Source organism: Stigmatopora nigra, chromosome 2 (assembly GCF_051989575.1).
Source record: "Stigmatopora nigra isolate UIUO_SnigA chromosome 2, RoL_Snig_1.1, whole genome shotgun sequence".
Classification (NCBI taxonomy): Eukaryota; Metazoa; Chordata; class Actinopteri; order Syngnathiformes; family Syngnathidae; genus Stigmatopora; species Stigmatopora nigra.
In genome coordinates this window covers 14664973-14688514 of record NC_135509.1, presented here as the reverse complement: position 1 = coordinate 14688514, position 23542 = coordinate 14664973, and the positions used below count along the sequence as shown (strand labels likewise).

The 23542-nt window shown below is 37.7% G+C and overlaps 2 protein-coding genes and 1 non-coding gene across 4 annotated transcripts; 2 read left to right on the top strand and 1 right to left on the bottom strand.

The window, feature by feature from the left end:
- Positions 1–310: 310 nt before the first annotated feature.
- On the top strand, positions 311–15494 carry LOC144209418 (FYVE, RhoGEF and PH domain-containing protein 6-like). Its single transcript, XM_077735703.1, has 21 exons — positions 311–499; positions 2784–4533; positions 6635–6767; positions 7138–7205; positions 7443–7473; positions 9430–9581; positions 10398–10554; positions 10768–10855; positions 11527–11577; positions 11652–11710; positions 11955–12026; positions 12118–12186; positions 12350–12433; positions 12512–12591; positions 12696–12798; positions 13139–13285; positions 13448–13553; positions 13624–13715; positions 13787–13915; positions 14694–14833; positions 14922–15494. The coding sequence occupies exons 1-21, from the start codon at positions 487–489 to the stop codon at positions 14956–14958; spliced, it is 3561 nt and encodes a 1186-aa protein (XP_077591829.1). The 5' UTR covers positions 311–486; the 3' UTR covers positions 14959–15494.
- A 10-nt stretch (positions 15495–15504) lies between these two features.
- trnay-gua (transfer RNA tyrosine (anticodon GUA)) lies at positions 15505–15592 on the bottom strand. The gene is given in 2 exon segments: positions 15505–15540; positions 15556–15592. It is a non-coding gene; the product is annotated as a tRNA-Tyr (tRNA).
- Positions 15593–15667: 75 nt separating this feature from the next.
- On the top strand, positions 15668–22819 carry LOC144187876 (nuclear receptor subfamily 2 group C member 1-A-like). Of its 2 annotated transcripts, XM_077710650.1 has the most exons (14): positions 15668–15945; positions 17201–17336; positions 17417–17653; positions 18320–18392; positions 18496–18675; positions 18759–18909; positions 19163–19259; positions 19428–19609; positions 19999–20152; positions 20226–20347; positions 20413–20558; positions 20651–20788; positions 20893–20998; positions 21746–22819. In XM_077710650.1, the coding sequence occupies exons 2-14, from the start codon at positions 17268–17270 to the stop codon at positions 21915–21917; spliced, it is 1827 nt and encodes a 608-aa protein (XP_077566776.1). In that variant the 5' UTR covers positions 15668–15945; positions 17201–17267; the 3' UTR covers positions 21918–22819. The 2 variants fall into 2 exon arrangements, with proteins under 2 accessions (XP_077566776.1, XP_077566777.1); XM_077710651.1 differs by lacking the exon at positions 17417–17653.
- The last annotated feature ends 723 nt before the right edge of the window (positions 22820–23542 follow it).

The window sequence follows — 23542 nt, the reverse complement described above, 5'->3', positions numbered from 1 at the left end:
ACTTCAATATACATTATAAAATAATCTTGTAAATAATAAGACTGCATGTTTTTTTCTATTTAAAGCCACTGTACTTACAATACAAACAAATGAATTAATATAAGAACTTTGAAAATCATGTAATTTCTCACCTCTAATCAACTTGCAAGCATTTTTATTTACAAGGCAAAAAAATTAAGTTGCTTTAATGAAGTCACCAGGACTCACAATGAATGTTTTGGTCGTCATTTGGCGCCCCCTATATGTTGTTACTGTTCCTGCAAGCAGGAAGCTTAGTAAATGCTCAAATCCACTTCAGTCACTCACTTGCTTAGTTAAGACGAAGGAGCGTGTTTATTTGTTTGTTGTTGTCACATTTTTATTAACTTGACCACATTCACGCAAAAATGTCCACAGTGGACATCTGATGTTAACTTGACGTATTGGAAGTTTGGAGCAGGACATGAAGAAGGACGATTTTTGTGGAGAATTTGACGGACTGACGCGATGATGAAGTCTGGTACGAGAGAACTCAATTATTATTTTATCGGCAAACGTTTTGTAATTTATGGGATATGAAAATGTCTTCTTGCTGATGTCATGTTTGTTCGTACAGATTTTTGTTAAGTGTTGATCATTGAAACATTCCATCTAGTCACTGGTGTCAAACTCAAATTGCGTGGATAATGTGTTTATCACAAGTAAAACCAGATGAATTCAAGTATTTAACAAGTATTTGTTTTAAAATTATGACATTTTTATGAGAGTAAATGTGTGAATATGCGATATATACTTAAGAGGCAGATTACAGTTAAATACAACTGAACTGCTGTTATGAATATACTTCATAATAGCAAATACTACTGTATTAGATAAAAATATTTTTAAAATGTGTATTATGGAATTGCAGGGTATAAATATTGTAAATTATATTTCCAATAAAAGTAATTCTACAGTAAGTACACGTTGGGATGTGGCAATCAGATTAGATTAGATATTACTTTAAATGCATAATTTCAATAATTAATTTATGAAACATTTCCTGCAAATTGATATTTTTTTTATTCATGATTGATTTAGTAATGACAGTTGTGTTTACTTACTACTATTACTTACTACGTACTACTACCAAGTTTGTATACATGTTAACCCCTGATCTTAGAGTATCATTGTTGAGCAGTTTCAGGTTTTAAACATCATCGTTACTACTATTTACTTCTGAAAGGTTATGCATAAAAGCTCTCTTTCACGTGTTTTTTCCACTAGTTTTACTTGTTGCACTAGTTTGGATGAAACCCCTCCAACCTCTCTGACACAACCCTCCCCCCAATAATTCCCCCAACTCCCCATCCTCAACCTTCGGACATGGACCACTAGATGGATTACTTATATATGGGGTTATACGGCAAAAGCCAACCAACTACTATTTACTTCTGAAAGGTTATGCATAAAAGCTCTCTTTTACGTGTTTTTTCCACTAGTTTTACTTGTTGCACTAGTTTGCATGAAACCCCTCCAACCTCTCTGACACAACCCTCCCCCCAATAATTCCCCCAACTCCCCATCCTCAACCTTCGGACATGGACCACTAGATGGATTACTTATATATGGGGTTATACGGCAAAGCCAACCAGAACATCCCCCGTGGGGCATTTTAAAGTATAGGTTCGGATCAGTGATTCCAAAGCAGCTTTCAAGAGTTAAAACAGCGAGCCCCTACCCTCATGTCCCACTGGGGAACATCTGGCATCCATCTGTAAATGGATTGAATATGCAATTTTGGATATTCTGGTTGGCATGTCTGATTTGATTTTACAGTGCAATTTCAAAAATCCAATGAAATCCCTTTGGATTGGCACGTTTCACCAATTGGGAACTGGATCAAATTTTCACGATCATAAAACCTTAAACTGTTAAGATATTGAGTGTTTCATATGGTGAGATATGTCACAAAAGCATAGCATATTAGCATCAAAGTCACTGTTCTGTGAGTTTTCTTTTCACAGAAAACTTGAGCTATAAGTCCTACCAAGCTACTACTAAGAATGAGCACATCGTTACGATATTATACTCACCTATCTAAGTCAAATCTTTTAGACTAGTGGTCTCAAACTGATTCCACAAACGAAGTTAATGGGTGTAAATTTTCTTTCAAACCAAAGAAGAGGACCTCTTCTCAAAAATCTGGTGTCTTACACGTGTAATCGGGTCATTCCAGTCATTGTTTCAGCAGAAACCTAATTGGCTATTCTGTCTAATCCTTTGGAGTGAAAACCCTCACTTTGAGACTCCAGTTTTACAGCCACCGAATAAAATGAGATTTTTCAGTGGAGCTTTCAAGATTGTTGCTGTGTAAACACTCACATTATGTAGAGGATTTGGACTCTTATCAGTCGCTCTCATACAAACACATTTTTACTGGGTAGTTAAAATGGTAAAAAGTACAAATATTTTAGTGAGGGCTCGTCTGCTGTTATCAATGTAGCTATTTTACAGTATCTCTGTAACACAAGCTTGTAATGAAGCCTGAGGAATGAGGAACAGAGATCACGTTCATTCATCTTTGGAAAATGCGGTACTTGTAGCGTCAGTACAAGGACATCTGATTAAAAAAAGACTTAGAAAAAGAGGTCATCATTACAACGTAATCCAACAGAACTCCTAAAATATGCTCTGTCCATCAAACTATTGTTGCTACTCGTGAGGCTTATCTCCCCAAAATGTGCATTAGGTTGCAAATGTTATTACCCTTAGAGTATCGAGCATGCCTATTATTTAATGAATCTCTTCCCGTGTCTCCTCAGGCACAAACAAGCCACCTCTAGCCCCTAAACCCAAGATATCCCAGCTCCAGCCGGCATCTCCTTTGACACCTGGAAAATATGCCCTGTCTCACCAGTCCTCTGGCCGCTCGAGCGGAGTGAAACCGATGCTGGCACCAAAACCCAACCCCTCCAAGTTGAACTCCAAACCAATTGCCTCAAAGGTCCTTCCAAGTAAAATCACGACAACTCAGCAGATGGTTGGCTGCCTCAATGCCCAAAATGGAATACAGAATGACAGTAAAAAGCCAAACTGGGATTATATTATTCCTATTTGTCTATGTAGCCAAAAAGACTGCCGCTGCATTCGTGACAATCACATTGACAAAGTAGAGAAAGACTTTAAAGCTTTGCCCATTGTGAAGACTGAGCACAATGGAAAGAGCATGTCTCCAGAAAGAAAGACGGACAATCCCAAAAGACAAGTAATACTTACTGCTAATGCCCACCTCCCAAACCATAACCCCCCTTGTGAGTCGTCACATGATTTAGAAAAGTATCTCAACAATAATTTAAATACCTCTAGTCCTCAGATTAAAGTGAGACCACTTCCTTTTAGAACTGTGAACAATAAATCGAACGTGAGGGAGATTACCTGGGATAATACCAGGCAAGTTCCAGATGAAGACTCTAATCCTTCTGAACAAAAACAACAACCAGCAACCCCTGGTAAACCTGTCCCTATCCCGGTGCCCCGCAGACCCAAAAACATTTCTCTGACCTGCCAGGAAAAAGCTGAGGAGGAGAGACAGGAGATCACTATCCAGGAAGGGCGAAAAATGAAAGTGTCATCTGAAGGGAAAGACAGTGCATCCTCATCTGTCAGTGCGACTGCTAGTGAAAACACACCATCGTCATCATCTGCCACAAAACCAGCCGCTACGCCCAGGAAAATGCCTTATCTTTCTGCACCTGAAAATTCACCAACTCCTACTCAGTCAATGCTCCTAAACAATGTGGAAGAAGAAGACCTGGGTTTGGACACCAACGCCTATGATATGGAGCTATCTGTTGATAAGGACGAGGAGGTGGACATAGAAAGGGAAGGAAGTCGTAATCAGGTGGCCGCTAATAAAGCCCAGACAGATTCAAATTTTCACTCCAACAATCCAGGCAATCACTATGAAGCAGTCACGCTAATTCCAAAGAAGCCTCTAGGAAACAACAGCTCTATGGCATGGATGAAGAAGACGGAATCCCCTGATGTCAAAGAACAACTGAAATCAGGAATTGATTTGAAAAATCGAAAGACTGTTGAGGGTATTATGTCTTCGCCTCCAGAAAAGACAACAACAACATCAACGGCATCTTTGGACAAACAGAAGGCCAGGTCTTTCTCTGGTGCAGATTTGGCCCGATCTGAAGGAAGGAGGAGCTCTTTCAGAAAGCTGCTGGATCTAAAGTTGTCCGTCATGATGCTGCATAAGCTTAAGGCTAAAGGATCCCAGACCCTAGAGTCCAATGAGCATGACATACCCCATGATCTCCAATGTGCTCTTGCAGTGGAACGCAAGTATTCTTGCCCTTTGGTTGGAAGGGAACAAAGCGTAGACGATGGGGATGCAAACTATGAGAACATTTGTTACTATGAAGAGATATCAGACTACGAGAACATCTATTTTGGTGGCTCAGAAGGTTCTAGTGTTATCTGGCAGAGTTTGTACAATGACGATGGTATTTATGAAGAACCAGAGTCATATTTGGCCCCAGATAAAAACACTGACTATGACAGGTATGTGAACTTTTTTTAATTTTTTGTCTTCGCCACTTGCTCATTTTTTGTGTGAAAAACATTAACTGTAAATCTTTGAGTTATGATGGAGTTCTCTTTCAATGGATGGTAGTAGATGGTATTCGAATGGATGTAGTGGTAGTTATAATGAATATTGATAAAACAGTTCTTGGCCCCCAACATTTTTTGGACCAGCAAGTCCGTAGAAATTAATTTTTTTACATTTTAAATTCCAGACAGTTTCAGTTACATGCCATTTTTTGAAAGACCTCTAGTATCCATCGGAAATATTTAAACTTTTCACTGGCTGCACTTACATGAAATTGTATTCATTCATTTCCTGCAGTCTGTCTGTCATTTATTTGTCCACAAAATATTGGTATAACAAATATTTACGAGTGGGTGTATGGGGATGCCATCTACTCTATGCAGGTATTTTACTGTACCTCAGCAATCTTTTGATTGGTACGTCAGTGCCTAACTGGCTAACACATACAACTTCTGTAACCTTTTATTTATTTTTTATTATAACCAGGGACAAAATTTGAAACACTGTTGAGGCTTTGTAAATTCAAGGCTAAATGGTATGGAGTTCATAAGATTGCCCCTTAATTTGTGAAGCATGTTGACACTCTTCAGTCGCAGGTTCCTGTTTGGGGAGTTTGGCACGTTTGCCTCTGTTGTTAATGCTTTCTAGGCGTGCTCAATGAAGTCATTTGAAATTTGAATCACATCCCTTTTTTTGAAAACCAAATGTGTTTGTAAGATAAAAGAATAGATGAACTTTACTGTATGCTGGACAGATGCCAGAGCATTGGATATTTGCAGTTTGCAGGGCTGTCAAATTGTATGTATTCAGAATTGTGAATGTGTGATTTTCACATATTTTTTAACTTAAGCAAATATTAATAATAATATATTTTTTTCTCCAGTGCTGAATTTTAGTAGCAAGCAGAGGACAGGGGAGTGGCTCCCGCTTGAGAGTTTCAGCATGCATTTTTATGAACATTTAAAAAAATTAAATAAAAAAAAAACAACTCAGTGAAGTTGCGATAATCCAGGGAAGACTACAATAATTTGGATGCTATTTTTACTTGAAACAGGAGTGAGGAAATAATAATTAATAAAATATAATTTATTTCCATTAATTACAATGAAAAAAATATGATTAAAAAGCTTGTGGCTACAGAAATAGTCAATATTGTGTCTCGTTGCCTAATTGTGCAGTTGGGCAAAATATAATTTTACTTTAATTCTGGGTAAAACAATGACATGTCATAAACGTACAGTGTTTCTCAAGTTTTTTTATAACTTCTCCCTCTTTGCTGCACAAATAACAAATGATCCAAAGTCAGTTAGGCTAAAAGGAGCAGGATTATGTCGTACAACTGTACACTGTCTCTTGCGGCTTATCATAGTTTAGCTTAGCATGCCACAACTTCAAAGTGCTTCACAATCACATGCTACAAAACACGTTGAGCAGCTCACAAACACAAATGAGTCATAGCTGTTGTCAACATAGCGGGTGCGTGCGTGAGCAGCTCATTTTTGCGACATTTGATTTATTTGCTTTCGGTCCTTTTTCTGTGGTCAACCTACTACTGGACATTGGAGAATGTATGCAGTTTTCCTCAAATCGCAAACATTTTTCTATTTGTGTATTGTATTGTACATGAAATTCCAGTTTGCCATTTTAAAACCCATCAAACTAACATCTACCTCTTTTAAGTAAATAAAAACACACATTTGGACTCAGTTGTAAAAATAAGAGGATGTCAAACTGTCTAAAAAAATTTACACATTTTGTTGAGTATAAGTGAACTTGGTGAACACGGGCTTTATTTGTATGACACAGCCGATGCTTCCCCTTCGGTTTATTATTACTCTGAATTGTTTTTTTTTTCCAGTTGTGTTTAGGAATCTGCAGGAAATGTTAAAATGCAGCTGCAGACATCAAGCTGTTTGCTGAACATACTGTTTGGGTTATTAAAAACATGACCTCCATTCCATAAATAACATCCTCCCTCTATTTCCACACAGATGTGTCATTACATTAGCGCTGACAACTCACTTTGTGCTTTGCTTATTTTGCTTTGAACAGAAGTTCTATCGATGACAAAGCAGACGATGGTGCTTCAGACGATGAATTCACGCTACCATTTTCAGACGTGGAAGCCGAAGACGACAGCTCCGTCTCAAGTAAAGGAGACCATGAGCTGCCAGAGGAAAGTATGGTGAGGAAATCAAATTATACAGATGTTGCTGAACTTGGCATACAAGTTCAGCAACATCTGAAAAAAAGACACAACCATTTTTTTTTGCTAAACACGGTTGCGCCCCTCAATTAGTTATAAATGTTAATTGAACGCAAAATAATATAATGAGCCCCTCTACTGCCATGCACAATTAACCTATACAGCTATACATTTAATGTATAGCTGTACAGGTTAGTGTCAAAATAAGTGTAACCTGGTAGACTGTTTAATGTTACACCGTTTGCTACCTAATTGTCATATTTTAGACATATTCTTCATTTTAATAGACACAATCAAGTTTTTTTTTCAAATGGGTAATCTCTTTTTTGTTTTCTTGATCTTATTTTAGATGCAAAGTGGCCCTGGAATGACCAAGATCCATCACATTGCTACTGAAATTATGACCTCTGAGAAAGTGTAAGACATTTTATCTTTCAAAGCTTTTAACCCCCATTACTTAGTCCTTCATAAGTAGGGATGCCACAATATTGCAATATTGTGATATAAAAATGCCTCAGTATTTTGGTGCTTTTGCTGCGGTACAAAAAATAAACAATGAGCTATTACATTTACAATAAACTAAGGGGTGTGCTTTTATTTGTATCTACTATACATGCTATATTTATAATATTTTGCTTTTATGGTTGTCTCTAGGTTTGTTGATGTCCTGAAGCTGCTTCATATTGTAAGTATATGCGACAATTTAGCTATAATGTTTTCCCTGCTGCATTTTTAATTGCAACTGTATAACACTTGCAGTTATCTACTGTGTTGACACTTGACTACACAAACACATAAATACACACTGTAATGATAGGGTGTTGAAGCGACTCTCACCTTTGAATACATCAGACTGGTTGAACAATTTCAATGCTCGCCTTATTATCTCAAAGGTGCTGCGTATACTGAAAAAAGGACTAAAGGCATCTACAGTAAACCCTTACATGCAGGTTTTTCAGCCTCTAAAAGGTTAACAAAGGCAGTTGATGATAAAGTGGCTTAAGCTTGAGGATAATTTAACCTTGAAGTCATGCCCTGACTAGGCTGATTCATTTATATGTACAGCCTAATTAAATCTGGAATAGCAGATGCCCAAAGTGACAAATATTTCTTTAGAAACAGATGGCAAAAGATTTGCATATAATACTGTCTTATGCCGCAATGCACAGTACAGTAAGCAGTGAACCTACTAAAATAACTTGAATTGATTCATTTTTTGACTCCACTGTGTTTAAAAAAAATCATATGAGCAGATGTCACTGCAGCCCACAGACAGGAAGTGTTTGTCACTTAAACTGGATGAATTGAGTCTGTTGATGACACACAGTCATGCTAAGTTAGAAAGAATGTCAATGCTGTTTGTTCAGGCAGTATATAAATATAGGATATTGAAGTAGAATATGAAAAAAAGATCTATTCCAACATATTTGTTGATACAATAGGATATTTTAGTAGTTTATTTTGGTCTCTTTAGCAAGTGCTTGTTTAAGAATTTTTCCATAGGTGTCAAGATTACGTCATGCATTTTATTTTATTTTTTTTTAAATATCTCATCCATTTTTTGTCAGATTTTCTTACACACAAAATGTAGCTCTGTTATGATTTTGGTTATATTTTCGACTATGTGATTTACGATTTTAATTTTAATTACTTTTGTAAGTAAGCTGATTTGCAAACAGGTAGATTTGAACTGGGTTACGTCCCCCATGCCTTGTTATGCAAGTACCTGCCTACTTTGTACATCCTACACCGGGGGGACTCACTTTTTTTACTCGAAGATCTACTTTTCAATGAGCCAGCCTCCCCCTATATACTTTGTTGTTAAGGTTAGAATTCATGGATGGGCAAAGTGATGCTGGTGGGCTGCTGTGTCTAGGTTCAGCTTTTTGTTCCACAAACACTTTAACCAATGGGGGTTGTGCTGAAACTAGACTGACTGCAATCCACTCATTACAGTTATAATATATACGACATTTGTTGAAAGGTATCACACATGACTTCCTGCAAGGGTGTTCAAATTTTTTTGCTCCAAGATTGACTTTTTAAGGAGTTAACCTTCCAAGCCACTGAAAAAGCTCAGCAATTATTTTTGTAAATATACCTCGCATTAGACTCTATCAACATGGAGCGGCAGTGAAAATCCACTCCCGATTCATGCTAAAGCATCTGTGCGAACATGCCAAATTTATAAAAGCCTTTTATAAAAAGGGGCGGGATCAAAATCTTATTGTCGTGCGATCTACCAATAGTACTTTTGCAATCTACCGGCAGATCGCGATCTACGTAATTGGCAACCCTGTCCTACACTTACACTTATTATGAGAGTAGGTAATGCAAACACATTCTTGAAGTGCAAAGCTCCTGAGGTTAGCCAAACTTAGATGATTTTATAAATGGCTTTAACTTATGCATGGAGAGATATCTTCAACCATTTAGTAATTGGCATTTTATCATATTCAGGCCGATTACATGAAGATTGATCACAAACACCAGGGATTGTGTGCATTTCCTGGTTCTTGGAGTCTTACAAATACGATATAAAATTGAAAGAACTACATGTCTTAAGGGTTATAAATACAATAATAATAATGGAGAGTCACCTTCAACAGTGAATGTACTTTTTTTTTTTTGTGGACCATAGGACTTCCGGGAAGCCGTGAACAAAGCATCTCTTCAAAACAGCAAACCTGTGATTGAGGAGCGTCTGCTCAACCAGATTCTGTATTATCTTCCGCAACTCTATGAACTCAACCAGGATCTGCTTCAGGAGCTGCAGAATCGACTAGCAAAATGGTAACATTCGCCTCACAGTGTTTTTCAATGGTTTTATGGGTATTGGGCAGTTGCTGGCCATGGGTTAATTATTTGGGCCTTCAACTTGGATTTGACGACTAGAAAGCCGTCAGCATCACATTATGTAGATTTGATTGCAATAGAAGATGGCACTAATGCACTATTAAAATAGTTACCCAACTGCTGAACAAAAAAAGACACTTAAGTACAAGACCTGACAACATTTGTATTATATATGGTTTGAGATACAACCAATAGCTGTGGAATAAAATGAACTCTTATTTTAGAAAGCCATTATATTTAGCTTGTGGCATGACCAAAATATGAATAAAAATAAATAAATACATCATACCCATCTTAAACACAGATTAATAAATATATATTACTTGGTCCAGAATGCTACAGCATGTTTTCACTAGTCAAGGTTGGCTGATCCACATAGATGGCTAACACAACTTTATACTTTTAACTTTTAAAATTCAGATGTTAAAGCTGTTATTTGTCCTTAACTCTAAAACAAGTGATGACTCGCTGCAAAAGTTGAAGATATTTACAAAAGGAAAATAACAACATCCAGACAATGAATCTGGAATGAGACGCGGTCAGTTTATCATTCCAATGGTATTCCGGTATTCATCCAATTGTTAGTGATTAGAGTTAAGTCAAAAGAGTTATTACAGTCACTACCACAACTAGTATCTATCTTATCTATTTCTTTTAATCCTTGTAAAGCCATTTGTTCTTGCTTGAATGTTTCTTTTGCCTCATTAGATTGTATATTTCTTCATTAAAAAAGTATTTTTTTTGTATGAACAGGGATGAAAAGAAGCAGTTGGCTGATATCTTCTTGAAAAAAGGTCCTTATCTGAAGATGTACTCAACATACATCCGGGAGTTTGACAAGAATGTGGCTCTACTGGAAGAGCAGAGCAAAAAGAATCCACTCTTTGGTGCCGTCGTGAAAGAATTTGAGGTAACGGAGCGCTTTATTTTTATTTTCTGCATGTTGAAGTCACTGAATTATAGATTACAAGAGAAGGAATCAACTTCTACATTATGTGCCTCAATCATATGAACTTCATAGTGAATGTGTACTATATTCATCCTGAAATTTCTCCTCTATGGCAGATTTTGTGTAAGATTCTTGTTCATTATATTCACCCCAAATGTGATATTTGCGTTCTAGGCTGATCCACGTTGTGCCAACTTGGCTCTGAAGCATTACCTCCTGAAGCCTATTCAAAGGATTCCTCAGTACCAACTTCTCCTTAGAGGTGGATAAGATGCTTCATTATTGTCACTGTACTGCCCTCTAGTGCAAACATGGGTTTTTCATTCATGTAAATATAATTTAAAAGATGCCAACAAACCATTTTCAATGTTTTTTATGTATATTTTGAAGGACCAGGGTCATATCATAAAGCCTAAACATATCAAAATAAATACAATTTGTAGTATGTTTTTCCTCTTAGATAATGTTAATTTTTCTTCAGTTTCTGTCCTTTTCCCTTTTGAACAACAACAAAAAAGCCCCACAAAGACAGTTAAAAAGGTAACAAAAGTTAGAAAGAAGAAGTTTTCTGACATCACCAAAGAATTAATCCACCTTTTTTTAGAGCCCTCCCCCAATACATAGTTCTGTAACACAATAATATTTGCAGCAAAAGTATAATGGGATTTTTGTACTCAAATCAGATTAAGGAGAACAACATTACCTTTGTAACCTGAAAATCTTTTTGCACAAGTCGTACTGTATTTATCTGGTCTGAAAATGTCAAGAATGTTTGTTGGCGTCACTCTTGCGTAACATCATTATTTGAACACCAACTGACATTTTTTTTTGCAAATGGGATTAAAACGCAAGATTACGTAGGAGGAATTTACTACACAGTGGCGTGCTCTTAATAGTTTTCAATTCTGATCAACTAATCTGTTTGTTTTCCAGACTATTTAAAAAACTTGTCCAAAGACTCAGCTGATTACAAAGACACACAAGGTAAATAAAGAGTCACATTTAATTGTTTTTAAATAGAATGACTGATATTTAACACTGGTATTTTGTCCATTCAGATGCTCTTGCTATCATGAAGGACGTCGTTAATCATGCCAATGACATCATGAAGCAAGGGGTATGGATAAATTTGACTTTTTTTAATAGAATGGAAATGTAGTGGTTCCTCGAGATACATGATGTTGTTCCTCCAATTTGGGGGGAAATAGAACAAGGGAATTGAATTCATTTTGAATGATAAATATAGTTGCAGATGAGCGTATAGTAAGAGAGTAAACTTACAAAACTATTTAACTTTATCACTTTAACACTGCAAACACGTGGTTGATTGTAATGTCTTGTTTCTCTGGTTTTCACACAAGGACAATTTCCAGAAGCTGATTCGGGTTCAGTGTAGTCTGAATGGTCATCATGAGATCGTCCAGCCTGGAAGAGTGAGTTAGTTTGGCACTTGTGACAAAATACAAGCATCCTTATGGAGGATTTTGCATGACACATGATAAAAATAACTTTGTTTTCTGATAGGTATTCCTGAAGGAGGGTATCCTCAATAAACTGTCCAGGAAAGTCATGCAGCCCAGGATGTTCTTCCTGGTACACTTGACTTTTATCTTTTAACTTCCTTGATTGCAATAATTAGGAATATATTTACAACATAAAATTGTAAATATATCACAATGCATTTACTATGTACACATTACCAGGTACTAGAGTCAATCATTTCTGTCAGGTTAAATCATGTCATGTTCTACTTCAGTTTAACGACACTTTGCTGTACACCAGTCCTGTTCAGTCGGGCCAGTACAAGCTGAATAACATGTTGTCCTTAGCTGGGATGAAGGTGAGAATCTCCTTTCTAGGTGCAATGCACTGTAATATTTTTATTTGCACTGACAATATTTTATTGATGACAAAACAGGTGAGCAAACCAAGTCAAGAGGCCTACCAGAATGAGTTCTTTATTGAGAGCATAGAGCGCTCATTCATTCTATCTGCAAGGTAATGATTGTCTCTTTTTTCATTTACTGTTATTTAAGTTATGGTTGGTAATTATTTTTATTCATTCATACATCCCCCTTTTTTTCTTTTAAATTTCAATAAAGTTCGGCTTCAGAGAGAGATGAATGGCTCGAAGACATTTCAACAGCTATAAGTAATTACACCAAGAAAAAGATCACTTTCATATCTGGAAAGACCCACGATGAGGTAACTAAACCAAAACAAAAACCAAAGATAATCTTGCTCATCAATAAAGAATTTTTGGCACTAAATCTAAAGCATTCAAACCACAATATAATTGAACCTTAACACCAGCTAAGGATTTTTTTTATGAAATTGTGGTTTTTGGCTTTGTGTTACGTGTCAAAATTTTAGGTATGCACACACTTTAGATGCAACACTATTTAAATTAAGTAAAAATAAAAATAAAAAATGCTCTGGTAGTATCCTAGCATGGGGACAAGACAAACTTTCATTTTCACTTTATGAGGGTCCACTTAATGTAATGAATTGATATTTATATTTTTTTCTGTTTCTTTTTAATTAGTTTCAACTGAGCGATTGTGCTGATGGTGCCTCTTTGGGTACCAAAGCCCCCATTTGGATCCCAGACCCACGTGCCACCATGTGCATGATTTGTACATGTGAGTTCACTCTGACTTGGAGGCGACACCACTGTCGGGCCTGTGGCAAGGTGAGGCATTGCTTTAATTTCACTTTATACATGCCAGTTATCCTAGTTACTGAGTTTTAAAAAAAATCTTGTTGAAAAAACTGGCAATAAGAGTTGTCTTTTTTGCTAAATCCTATAAACAAGAATATACATGAGGAGTAAACATTTTTTTGTGTCTATTAGGTTGTGTGCCAGTCATGTTCCTCCAACAAACAAACCCTTGAGTACCTCAAAAACCACTTAGCAAGAGTGTGTGACCAGTGTTACTTTATACTCCGAGAGCAGAAAAGTAGGTTTCTCACAATTTCCTCACCTCCTGTCTTGTACATTTGCAAATAATTCTTCTTACTTTTTGCCAGATGAGGAAGATGTCTCAGCTGCTGCACTTCCCAAAGCCACCTTTCCATTCTCTCGCAAACAAAAGCGGATACTACCAGCTGCTCTCAAAGAGGTGATCCCAATCATTGTCTTTCTTTTTTTTCCCGGTTTGATCTCTTCATGTCGTGCATTTGACTTTGGCAGGTGTCCGCCAGTACACACAACCCCTCCATGAGTGGATATTTGCAGAGGTCAAAAGGCAAGAAGAAGCAGGGAAAGCGTTTGTGGTTTGTCATCAAAGATAAGGTTCTGTACACCTATGCTGCCAGTGAGGTAGGCAATGCTTCAAGAGTGCACTGTACTGGATTTACATCAGCGGATGAGCAATTCTTTTTATTTATTGATGTTGACAAATGAACATTACAACCGAAAAACTAAAATAATATCAAAAAAACAAAATTAAATCCAATGTTCTGCCCATTGTTTGCATCGTTACTGTTGCAAACATTAAGGAGTCCTAAAATATATCTTTGCAATCATTCTTTCTAATCAATAACTGAATTTTATCCATATTAATTAAGTTAAAAAAAAAGAAGTGACCACATCAGATGACTTCATATGAAGTGTCGGAAATTCAGGAATAGAATTGCGGTATGAAAACACAGATTTTATAAAGCAGTTCATCTCGCTTGCTCCAACTTTACTGCTGGCAATGTAACATTACTTTGAGAAAAGGACAACTTGAGCTAATTTAGGCTTTAGGCTACTAAGTTGAAATTGGAATAATTGACATTTTGTCCGCTTAGGCTATTTAGTTAAAATTTTAATAATTGGCACATTTATTCATTCACCGTCCTTACTAAGCATCCTTGTAAGGGTTGTGGGAGTTCCCCATTGGACGCTAATGGAAATTGGCATTAAATGTAAAAATATAATCCTTCATTGAGTGGGAGTTTCAACAGTGAAACATGATTTGGTGGTGCTTAACGATCCAAAAGCCTCTGTCAATAAATTGGTCCTGCTGTTTTAAATCCAGATGATGTACATTATTACAAATCCTTCATCAGGATTTGATTAGTAATGCCCAACGAATTTGTTTCTATCATGCAAGGATGTCGCCGCTTTGGAGAGTCAACCACTCTTAGGATTTGTCCCAAAAGTTGATTCAACCCAAAAGTTACAGTTCAAGCTCTACCACAAAAATACACTGTACTACAATTTTAAAGCAGATGACGTCCAGACAGCCCAGAGGTAAAGTATGAAGGTTAAAGCTGATATTGCAATGATTCTCAAAATGTGGTAGTACTTTAGTACTTTAACTTAAATGTCCTGTTAACAGGTGGATTGACACTTTCCGAGAATCATCTGTACTTTAGTATCTGGAACTGACTATGTGATGTTGACATTTCATCTGGACTGCAAAGATTTACCCCATTGTTCCAGTTTTTCCCCATCAGAAAACAACACATTTATTCTTTTAAAATAAAACATTATTTTCACATTTTTTTTCCTTTGCTGAAGTTACCTCTTGTGAGCGTTGCTCATTAATATTATTATTTTTAAGGCAACAGGAATATGTATGTGGTGTATTTTATGACCACCAGTAGGGATTTAATGTTATCCTTTTTATAATAGTATTTGTGATTACAAGCACTTTTGTCTAGAATTCATTGTTGACTTTTGGTTTAGTTGCATTTACAAAAAATGTAAATGTCTGTGCAATGTTGTACACTACCTTTCTTTGGTGGATTTTATGAATCCTAAATTATAGTTGTTTTTTTTAAATAGACAATGTGAAGGTGTGTACATTTCCCTTCACAAATACTTGTATCAGTAGTGGAAACACTTATCTAACTAAAATGCATATAAATTGTGGTGAAAATGGTCCCTGAAATAAACAAATTTGACACATGACAAAAATTTCCTTCGAGCCGGATTTGAACCAGCGACCTAAGGATTTCAGCAATGTGCCTCTACAGTCCTCCGCTCTACCAACTGAGCTATCGAAGGCATACTGGCGCAGTCGAAGTTTAACTATACATAGGCGGAAGAGAAGCTGGCAAAATTCGACGCCTTTCCTGCTCCGTTGCCATCAAAGCGCATGCGTCCCTTTAGTGGGGGGGAAGGGGTCACGAACTCTGACCCTCTCATAAAACTGGCCAAAATACAATTTGTAAGGAAATTAAAGGATATAAAATACGTAGTGACTTGTGCATAGGTGAGGAAAAAGACACTTGTCTACGCGCCGAGGGCCAGCGTCGCTGTTTACCGAGAATCAAAGGGAGGAAGCGCTAGTAACCGCCGGGCGCCATTGGCTTCCTACTAGCAATCGGCTAAAAGCTCGCTTGTGAGCACAACGGAAAGTAAGTAGATATGTCTTATAAATTAGCTCCTAGTACTTTAAATGTATCTAATAATGTTCGTAAAGGTATCGCCTTTGTTTTATTCTCCATCCCGCGTGTTCGATCCTTGATAGCTGCACCAAGTAGCTGACGTTAGCTCGAACGCATACGATTGCAAACTATTCTGCAAGTAGGCAATCGGCACGAGACATTCGAAAGTAGGGATATTTATGCTCCTATACTGAGGTTTTATGTTGTATTTCCAAATGCTTTTAATGTAAAATGTGTCCGTCCTTTCCATGGTCGCTGCGTTTCCGCCCCGCTCGTACGGGCCTCTTAGCATACTTTAACCCTTCAATTTTGACCTTTCACCGACAGGAAAAGAAATACCTTTATCTTCCGTATCGATTCCCTTATGGGGTGCAATTTAGAATTAAAGAACCTGACGTTCCGGCCACGATCGTTAGTTGTTTATTAGTCCAAACGTCAGGAAAACAACCATATATCTTTATAAAGGAAAATGAGATCCATTCATTTAGGACAAGGACTCTCTTTCTCCCCCAAAATAAAGTGGAGCACAATTAAAATACAGTACAATGTTTACATCAAAGATGCCAGTTTATGTGAAAGCATACATAGGGACTGTGCAGGTACAATCACAAAATTCGGAATAATCTAATCATCCATCCAGCGGAAAGCGCGATCGATAAGAACCAAATATAATTTTCATAATGAAAGTACATTTCACTGCAGGGAAAACAGAAAAAAAACTCTTCAAATTGTAGTTGAAAACCATGAACAAAGCACAGAGTTCAGCTTTGACATCACAGACGTTTTTTTTTTCTTAACACACAATTAAATATCACCACAATATGACAACCTAGTACTTTAGGACACTCATTATTTGTTTATAATAAATCGCTGCTGGAGTCCATCCTTATAAGCAAAGCAAGCATGCATACATTGTGAAGTGTTGAATATACCAGTGATTTTCCATGTCCTTAATATCCTTTTGATATATTATCAGCTATTCATAGTTTTTTTTCCTTTAGTTGAAAGTAAAACTTGTGTTCAAATGTGTCTGAAATTAATGTGGATTTGCACGGAGTTAGGGGTCAATATGGAGTCCCTCTTTCAAGCCAACATTATAAAATGCATTATAGCTGTTTTGGTAGTCTCAGTGTATTATCAATTGTTTATATAATAGCAATTTGATAGTGTAGGTATGACATGTTGTGAAAATCCACTCCTAAGGTTTTAATTGTTTCCACATTAGGTGTATGTTATACCTGATGGCCCACTGAGGTGTAGTGGAGTGGGAAATTGATGTGAGCAGCTCGAGTATGGATGGGCAGAATCAGAGGATACAGTTTGTGTCGGCAGATAACACCATGTCAATGGGACGAATTCAGGTAATCTCTTTTTATTTATTTACGTATGTTCCTTGGCTGACCTTCTACACTTCCAATTTTATTTTAATATTTCCTCCCAGATTGTAACTGATCCACAGACTGGCCAAAAGCTTCAAATTGTTACCTCTGTTGAGCCTGCGTCTCATGGCAAGCAACAATTTATCCTAGCCAATGCAGAGTATTCCTCTTCCAGTGGCAAAGTGATCCTAGCCAAGCAGGAGGGCTCACCCAACAAAGTCATTCTCACCACTTCAGACAGTTCTGGTGTTAACCAGCTGCTCTTTGCCTCTCCTGATCTGTCTGGTCAGCAGATTCAGGTTTGATCCCCATTGTTCCTCGTTTACGTTCTGCAAATATTGAGGATATTCAGTAACGGAAAGAGCTCAGCGTTCGAATCTTACCTCTGACTCGATGCTGTAAAAGCGTTCTAAGTCAGGATTCTTGAACTCTAAATGCCTCCATATTGACACTCGATGAAAAACTGACATCATTTCCCTGAAGTGAATAAATAGAGATGGATTTAAAAAATCCTGGTTTTACAGTATTAAGATTTGTGCGGATTTAGACACATCTTTAGTATTGTATTAGATTGTGTCTCACCCTGCTTGCCAATATTGAACTCTTCTAAGAGAGATCCATGGCAATTCATTGGGAAGAGAACTCTGTCCTTCTTTTCAGACCGCTAATACACAACACACTAAGAACAAAAACAAGGGCAGCATTGAGGTGGTGTAAACATAAATCTACTCGGCTTAATAAAAACACATCACCTCTTATGTGGAGAACCTTGAGTTATGCAATCATCTAAATCTCAAGAGCAAAAACAGTCACCAAGGATTGCAGTAAAAGTATGTTTTCAAGATTAGTGTATGGAGGGGGTAGATCAATATACTACCCATTTTTTCACCTATTAATAATAATAAGGATTTAGCCTCAAATTGTTTCAGGGTGTTGAATGACCTTATTCTCTTGCTTCTTGTTAGTTTGTAACCGAGGACCAGTCTCTTGCCAAGCCCATTGTCGAGTATTGTGTTGTCTGCGGAGACAAGGCTTCAGGTGAGAATTGACTTTAATTTGTTTTAGCTCTATCTTTCTAGTGACATACATCTCGCTGATGTCTTTCCCTCTGCCGTAACCTTGTTTTTGATTCCTGTTTCAGGACGCCATTATGGCGCAATCAGCTGCGAGGGCTGCAAAGGTTTCTTCAAACGCAGCATCAGAAAGAACCTTTTGTACACATGCAGGCTCTCTGGCGAGTGTGCTATTAACAAGATGCACCGGAATCGCTGCCAGTACTGTCGACTACAGCGCTGCATTGCTGTGGGCATGAAACAGGATTGTATGACACTTCATACATTTTGTATTACTTTGTACTGTGTCTGCTCATTTTAGCAATCACAGACGTGTACTGTTATGTTGCAGCTGTACAGTGTGAGAGGAAACCGATGGATACGCCCAACCGGGAGAAACCTGTCAACTGTGCTGCCTCCACAGAGAAGATCTACATCCGCAAGAACCTTTGCAGTCCACTGGCTGCCACGCCCACCTTTGTGTGCGATAAAGAGACGTCCAGGTGAGAGAGTAAATTTATTGCTTTTGTACATTCATCCAATTACTTTTACAGGCTAAATTACTCTCCTTATTATTGATTGCAATTACCCTTGGAATGCAATTTTGCTGTACTTGTACCAAGAAAACTAAATATATTCCATTCCATTGAAACTTTGTAGCTGTGTATTCTTCAACCCAAAGTCAGTGCTCCATGTTTACGTGTCATTGTTTAAATGAATGTTATTTGTGATGAAATACACTTCTATACAAAACAGGTCTACACATTTGCTGGAGTCAAGCATGTTGCTCAATATCCAGCACCCATTTACGAAGCTGGAAAATACCATCTTGATCCCTGCATCACCAGAAAAGGTAACTCTTTCATTCCCATTGCAAATATCATGTTGGGGCTGTAGTATAAAAGGTGTATTTTTGAGAACAATAATACTAAATTCAAATCCTGTCTAGTGAATGTTAAAGCAATAAATCGGTTATTATTCTTGGATACCCTTTGTTCATTTATGCCAGTGTCTCTTTCAGCATGAAGACCCTTCTCAAAGTGACCTTGGCACTCTGGCCAATGTGGTGACCTCACTCGCCCACCTCAACAAGGCGAGAGACGCCATTGACTGTGCAGGCGAGCTGGTCGGCGTCGAAACACTCAGCAACGGTGACAGCTCCATGACGGACATGCAGGACGATGAGCAAAGCGATATAACCAGGTGAGCGTGTGTTAAGACAAGGAAAGAAGTTCTCAGTTATTTGGTAATCGCGCAAACTCAGAGTGATATGATTTCTAGCAGGACCTTGTGTTCTTGTTCCTATTAGACTTAATGGAATAAGCAGACAATGGGACTGGAATCAGAAATTTAAAACTATATTTGAGTTCTCACTGAGAGCTCATTCACTCCCATTTACCCATCACTTTCAAAATGCATAAATAATTATACCACCATATAACTACTATCTTCAGCCCCTTGAAAAATAGATGTGATCAGTTAAAAGCCACCGTACTTTTTTCCTATTTCTTGCATTAATTCTCATTAATTTACGTTCATTTCCATAGTATGTTTTCAAATAATTATTTTTTTTCATCCTGCATGTTGTTCAGAGCCTTTGATACTCTGGCCAAAGTGTTGCACTCTGGCGACGGCTCCTCACCGACCAACCTGGAGGCCACTATGCAACTGATGTCAGGTGACCAGTCGGGCCCAGTGTTGGAGCTCGAAGGCCTGTTGCTCTCGGATAGCCATATTCCATTCAAAGTAAGCAGCCAGCAAAATAACAGTGTGCACGCTCCTCTTTACTAATAGATTAAACACATTTTTGTTTGTACAGCTTATGATGCCTGTACCTGTGCCAGAGTATCTCAATGTCAACTACATCTGCGAGTCAGCCTCGCGCCTTCTTTTTCTCTCAATGCATTGGGCACGCTCCATACCTGCCTTCCAAGCATTGAGGTAAGTAATCTGCTGTCCCTTTTTAAAAATTTTCACAACTTCACTAACCTGACATGTTTTTGCAGCGGTCAAGAAGACAATGACATCAACCTAATGAAAGCCTGTTGGAACGAGCTGTTTGCGTTGGGTCTAGCCCAATGTTCCAATGTTATGAACGTTGGAACCATCTTAAGTGCCATCATCAGCCATCTACAGACGAGCTTGCAGGAAGGTAAGCATACTTTAGTACCTTGAGTTAAAAAGTAGCTAAACTATGAATTTGTGCAAGGCGCTACATGTTTATTTACTCATTGTCTCCAACAGAGAAGCTCTCCCAAGACCGGGTGAAACTGGTGATGGAGCACATCTGGCGATTGCAGGAGTTCTGTAACAGCATGACTAAGCTGTGTCCCGATGCTTACGAATATGCCTTCCTCAAAGCCATTGTTCTCTTCAGTCCTGGTACATCTTGTCAAAACATTTAAACAAATAACCCAAGACTATGAGGCTAAATATAAACACTTATTTACGCTGCATGGTTTTTTTTCCATTTACTTCTTCTTCAGATCATCCTGGTATAGACAATATTCTGCAAATAGAGAGGTTCCAGGAGAAGGCTTACATGGAGCTGCAGGACTATGTAACGAGGACGTATCCAGAAGATACATACCGGTTGGTATTGCATATTTTTATATAGTCTGAATGTGTTTGGGAAATTGGAATGTAATACACACTAGGGAGACCATATTTATAAAAAATATATCTATATATTTTTAAAAAAAAGTATATTAACCCCTCTTAAAATCCTTTTATTACATTTGAATCTGGTCAAGCTTAAAATTTACCTGGGCACTTTTTAAAATTCTCACTGTAGGAAAAATGGGCAATAATCTGTTACTGTCATTAGTTTCTCAACTTTAGAAACTAATGGCAGTAATAGATCATCTCTTCAAATTATAAATCTAAAGCAAAGTCGTTTGCTCCATTCAGTGGACGTGTTTACCGAGTGGTTAGATTTACAGCAGCCTAAAAGCACGGTTACTACAGTAATACCACATTTATTGCCCTTAACAGGTTCCCAGACCTGCCGGAATAAGTGAATATTCTTGATGTGGGGCCAGTGTTTTTCTGGTGTTTTTTTAATATAATTTTGACTTTTAAAACCAACCCCTTTACTATTATTTAACTCCCAAGGGTTGATACCTCCCTCTGGTGGCCAATGACATAATCTTCAATTGTGACTTGCCTCCTTTTCCCTATTTCATATGGTACTGAAAACGCACGGAACTACTGTATCGTATCCGATATTGGGACCAAATTTGATACTCCAAAAATAGACATCTGGGATCAAGATATCAATACTGTATATTGATGAGGAACATACAAAGATGTCACAGAACATATTGTTGTACTTTGCAGTTTGTCCAAGCTGCTTCTGCGACTTCCTGCCCTGCGTCTGATCAGTGCTGCCGTCACCGAGGAGCTCTTTTTCGCCGGCCTGATTGGAAATGTACAGATCGACAGCATAATCCCGTACATCCTCAAAATGGACTCCACCGACTACAACAGCCAGTCACTCACTGGGGTTTGACCCTCTTAAGCCTACCCTATTGCCTCTTTAGCTTTTAGAAATACTGGACTATTTCAGACAGTGTCCGGCCACTGCGTGGTCACGACGTCATCTATTTATGGAAACTTTTTAAGGTGCGTCAGCAGAGAAGACTCTATGAAGTTAAAAGTGGGACGGGTATAGAAGCGGGCCAAAATGTGCACAATCAGAACCCAACAACTGTTGCTCAAGTAGAGTGTGCATTTTACTGTACATAAATTATCAATTTATGCTTCATCGCCTTAAGGCATTTCAGCAAAAGTGTTGAGAAAAATGATCATGAGAGACGCATCTACTACACACCACTCGCAAAAAGTTTAGGCTATTTGCTCTTGGTTGAAATTTCGATCATGAATGTTTCATTACTTTTTGTTATACACAAGATGTGTTTGAACTTGCACTTCTTTACCTATCTTCAACTTTTTCAGTTCGTGTCATCAGCTGCAAGGCTCAAAACAGGAGTGTTGTCAGCAGTTTTCCCCAAAGATGCTGGATGAGTGAGTGAAAGAAAATCTAGGTAAAATTTGTTTTGGTTCATCTTAAAATTTTAATCCAAGATCCCCAAACTTTTTGTGAGTAGTGGACAATCATGCTGTGTTTTTTTTAATGATAATTTACTGAAAATGTCCTTAAGACTTCATTTGTGACTCATGTTGAAGGTAACAACCTTTTTTTTTTTTAATTGTTATCATTGTGAATGTGTTTGCCCATCCAAAGGATAGGACCAAGAGTGCGGTCACTGTGTGTAAATAGAACTGTGCAGTGAGTTTGTCAAGGAGAATTCAGGGGAAGGGCACTCTCGAATGATCATGTACTGTCTTCGGGACAAAAAAAAAATCTATTATGGTCTTGTCATTTGGAAATTAAAACAAGTCTCCATTGTATTTTCCGACTGTAAATTTGATGGTATCTATTTACCACAAGAACTATCAACTAAGGGTGGTTGAGTCTGAAACACTACTGTAAATGAATTATATTCTAATCTCACAAACTGTTCAAAGGGCATCATAAATGACTTAATAGATCAGTAGGGAATGTGATGCTTACCAATGGCCTGCCAGACGGCGTGACAAATAGATATTTGAGGTATGTTATCACCATATGGTCTGACAGTAAAATACAAAGGATCCAGCAAGAGAGAAATGAAAAAAAAAAGGAATCTCCAAAATTAAAAACGGAATTATCCCCTAAAAATTGACAAATCTATCAAAAAGTCCACCGTGGGAGAATCTGACTAAATTAGCAATGACTGGTGTTCTGTAAAAGTACCAGCTAATTTGATATTTCAAAAGGTCAACTAACTAAAACTCATTTTGAAGATCAATAATTACACACTACAATCCAGTAAACCCTGAAGATGTCGCAGTTGAATTGTCAATGCAGTCTTGATTGTGCTGCTTTTGTCTCATGTGACTATAGGGATGTCTTGTCATGTGGTGTGAGGCCCTGCTAACTCTTCTTTCCTTCCCTACATTGACTTCTTAATCTGTTATTGTGAGCACCAAAGCCTGAAAAGAGGACACTAAATCTGAAACTGAAATGAATGAATGAAACTCAAATGAGCTCCAAAATAGACATTCAGCCAGTGGAGATAGAATGCCAGTTTT

What these genes read in the sequence shown, in the direction of transcription:
- LOC144209418 (XM_077735703.1), top strand. An exon ending in AAAAACACTGACTATGACAG is followed by an intron (nt 4,534 to 6,634) that starts GTATGTGAACTT and finishes TGCTTTGAACAG; the next exon opens with AAGTTCTATCGATGACAAAG. An exon ending in ACTGTCGGGCCTGTGGCAAG is followed by an intron (nt 13,286 to 13,447) that starts GTGAGGCATTGC and finishes TGTGTCTATTAG; the next exon opens with GTTGTGTGCCAGTCATGTTC.
- LOC144187876 (XM_077710650.1), top strand. Translation starts at nt 17,268, where the DNA reads ATGGATGGGCAGAATCAGAGGATACAGTTTGTGTCGGCAGATAACACC. An exon ending in TGTCAATGGGACGAATTCAG is followed by an intron (nt 17,337 to 17,416) that starts GTAATCTCTTTT and finishes ATTTCCTCCCAG; the next exon opens with ATTGTAACTGATCCACAGAC. An exon ending in CATTGTTCTCTTCAGTCCTG is followed by an intron (nt 20,789 to 20,892) that starts GTACATCTTGTC and finishes CTTCTTCTTCAG; the next exon opens with ATCATCCTGGTATAGACAAT.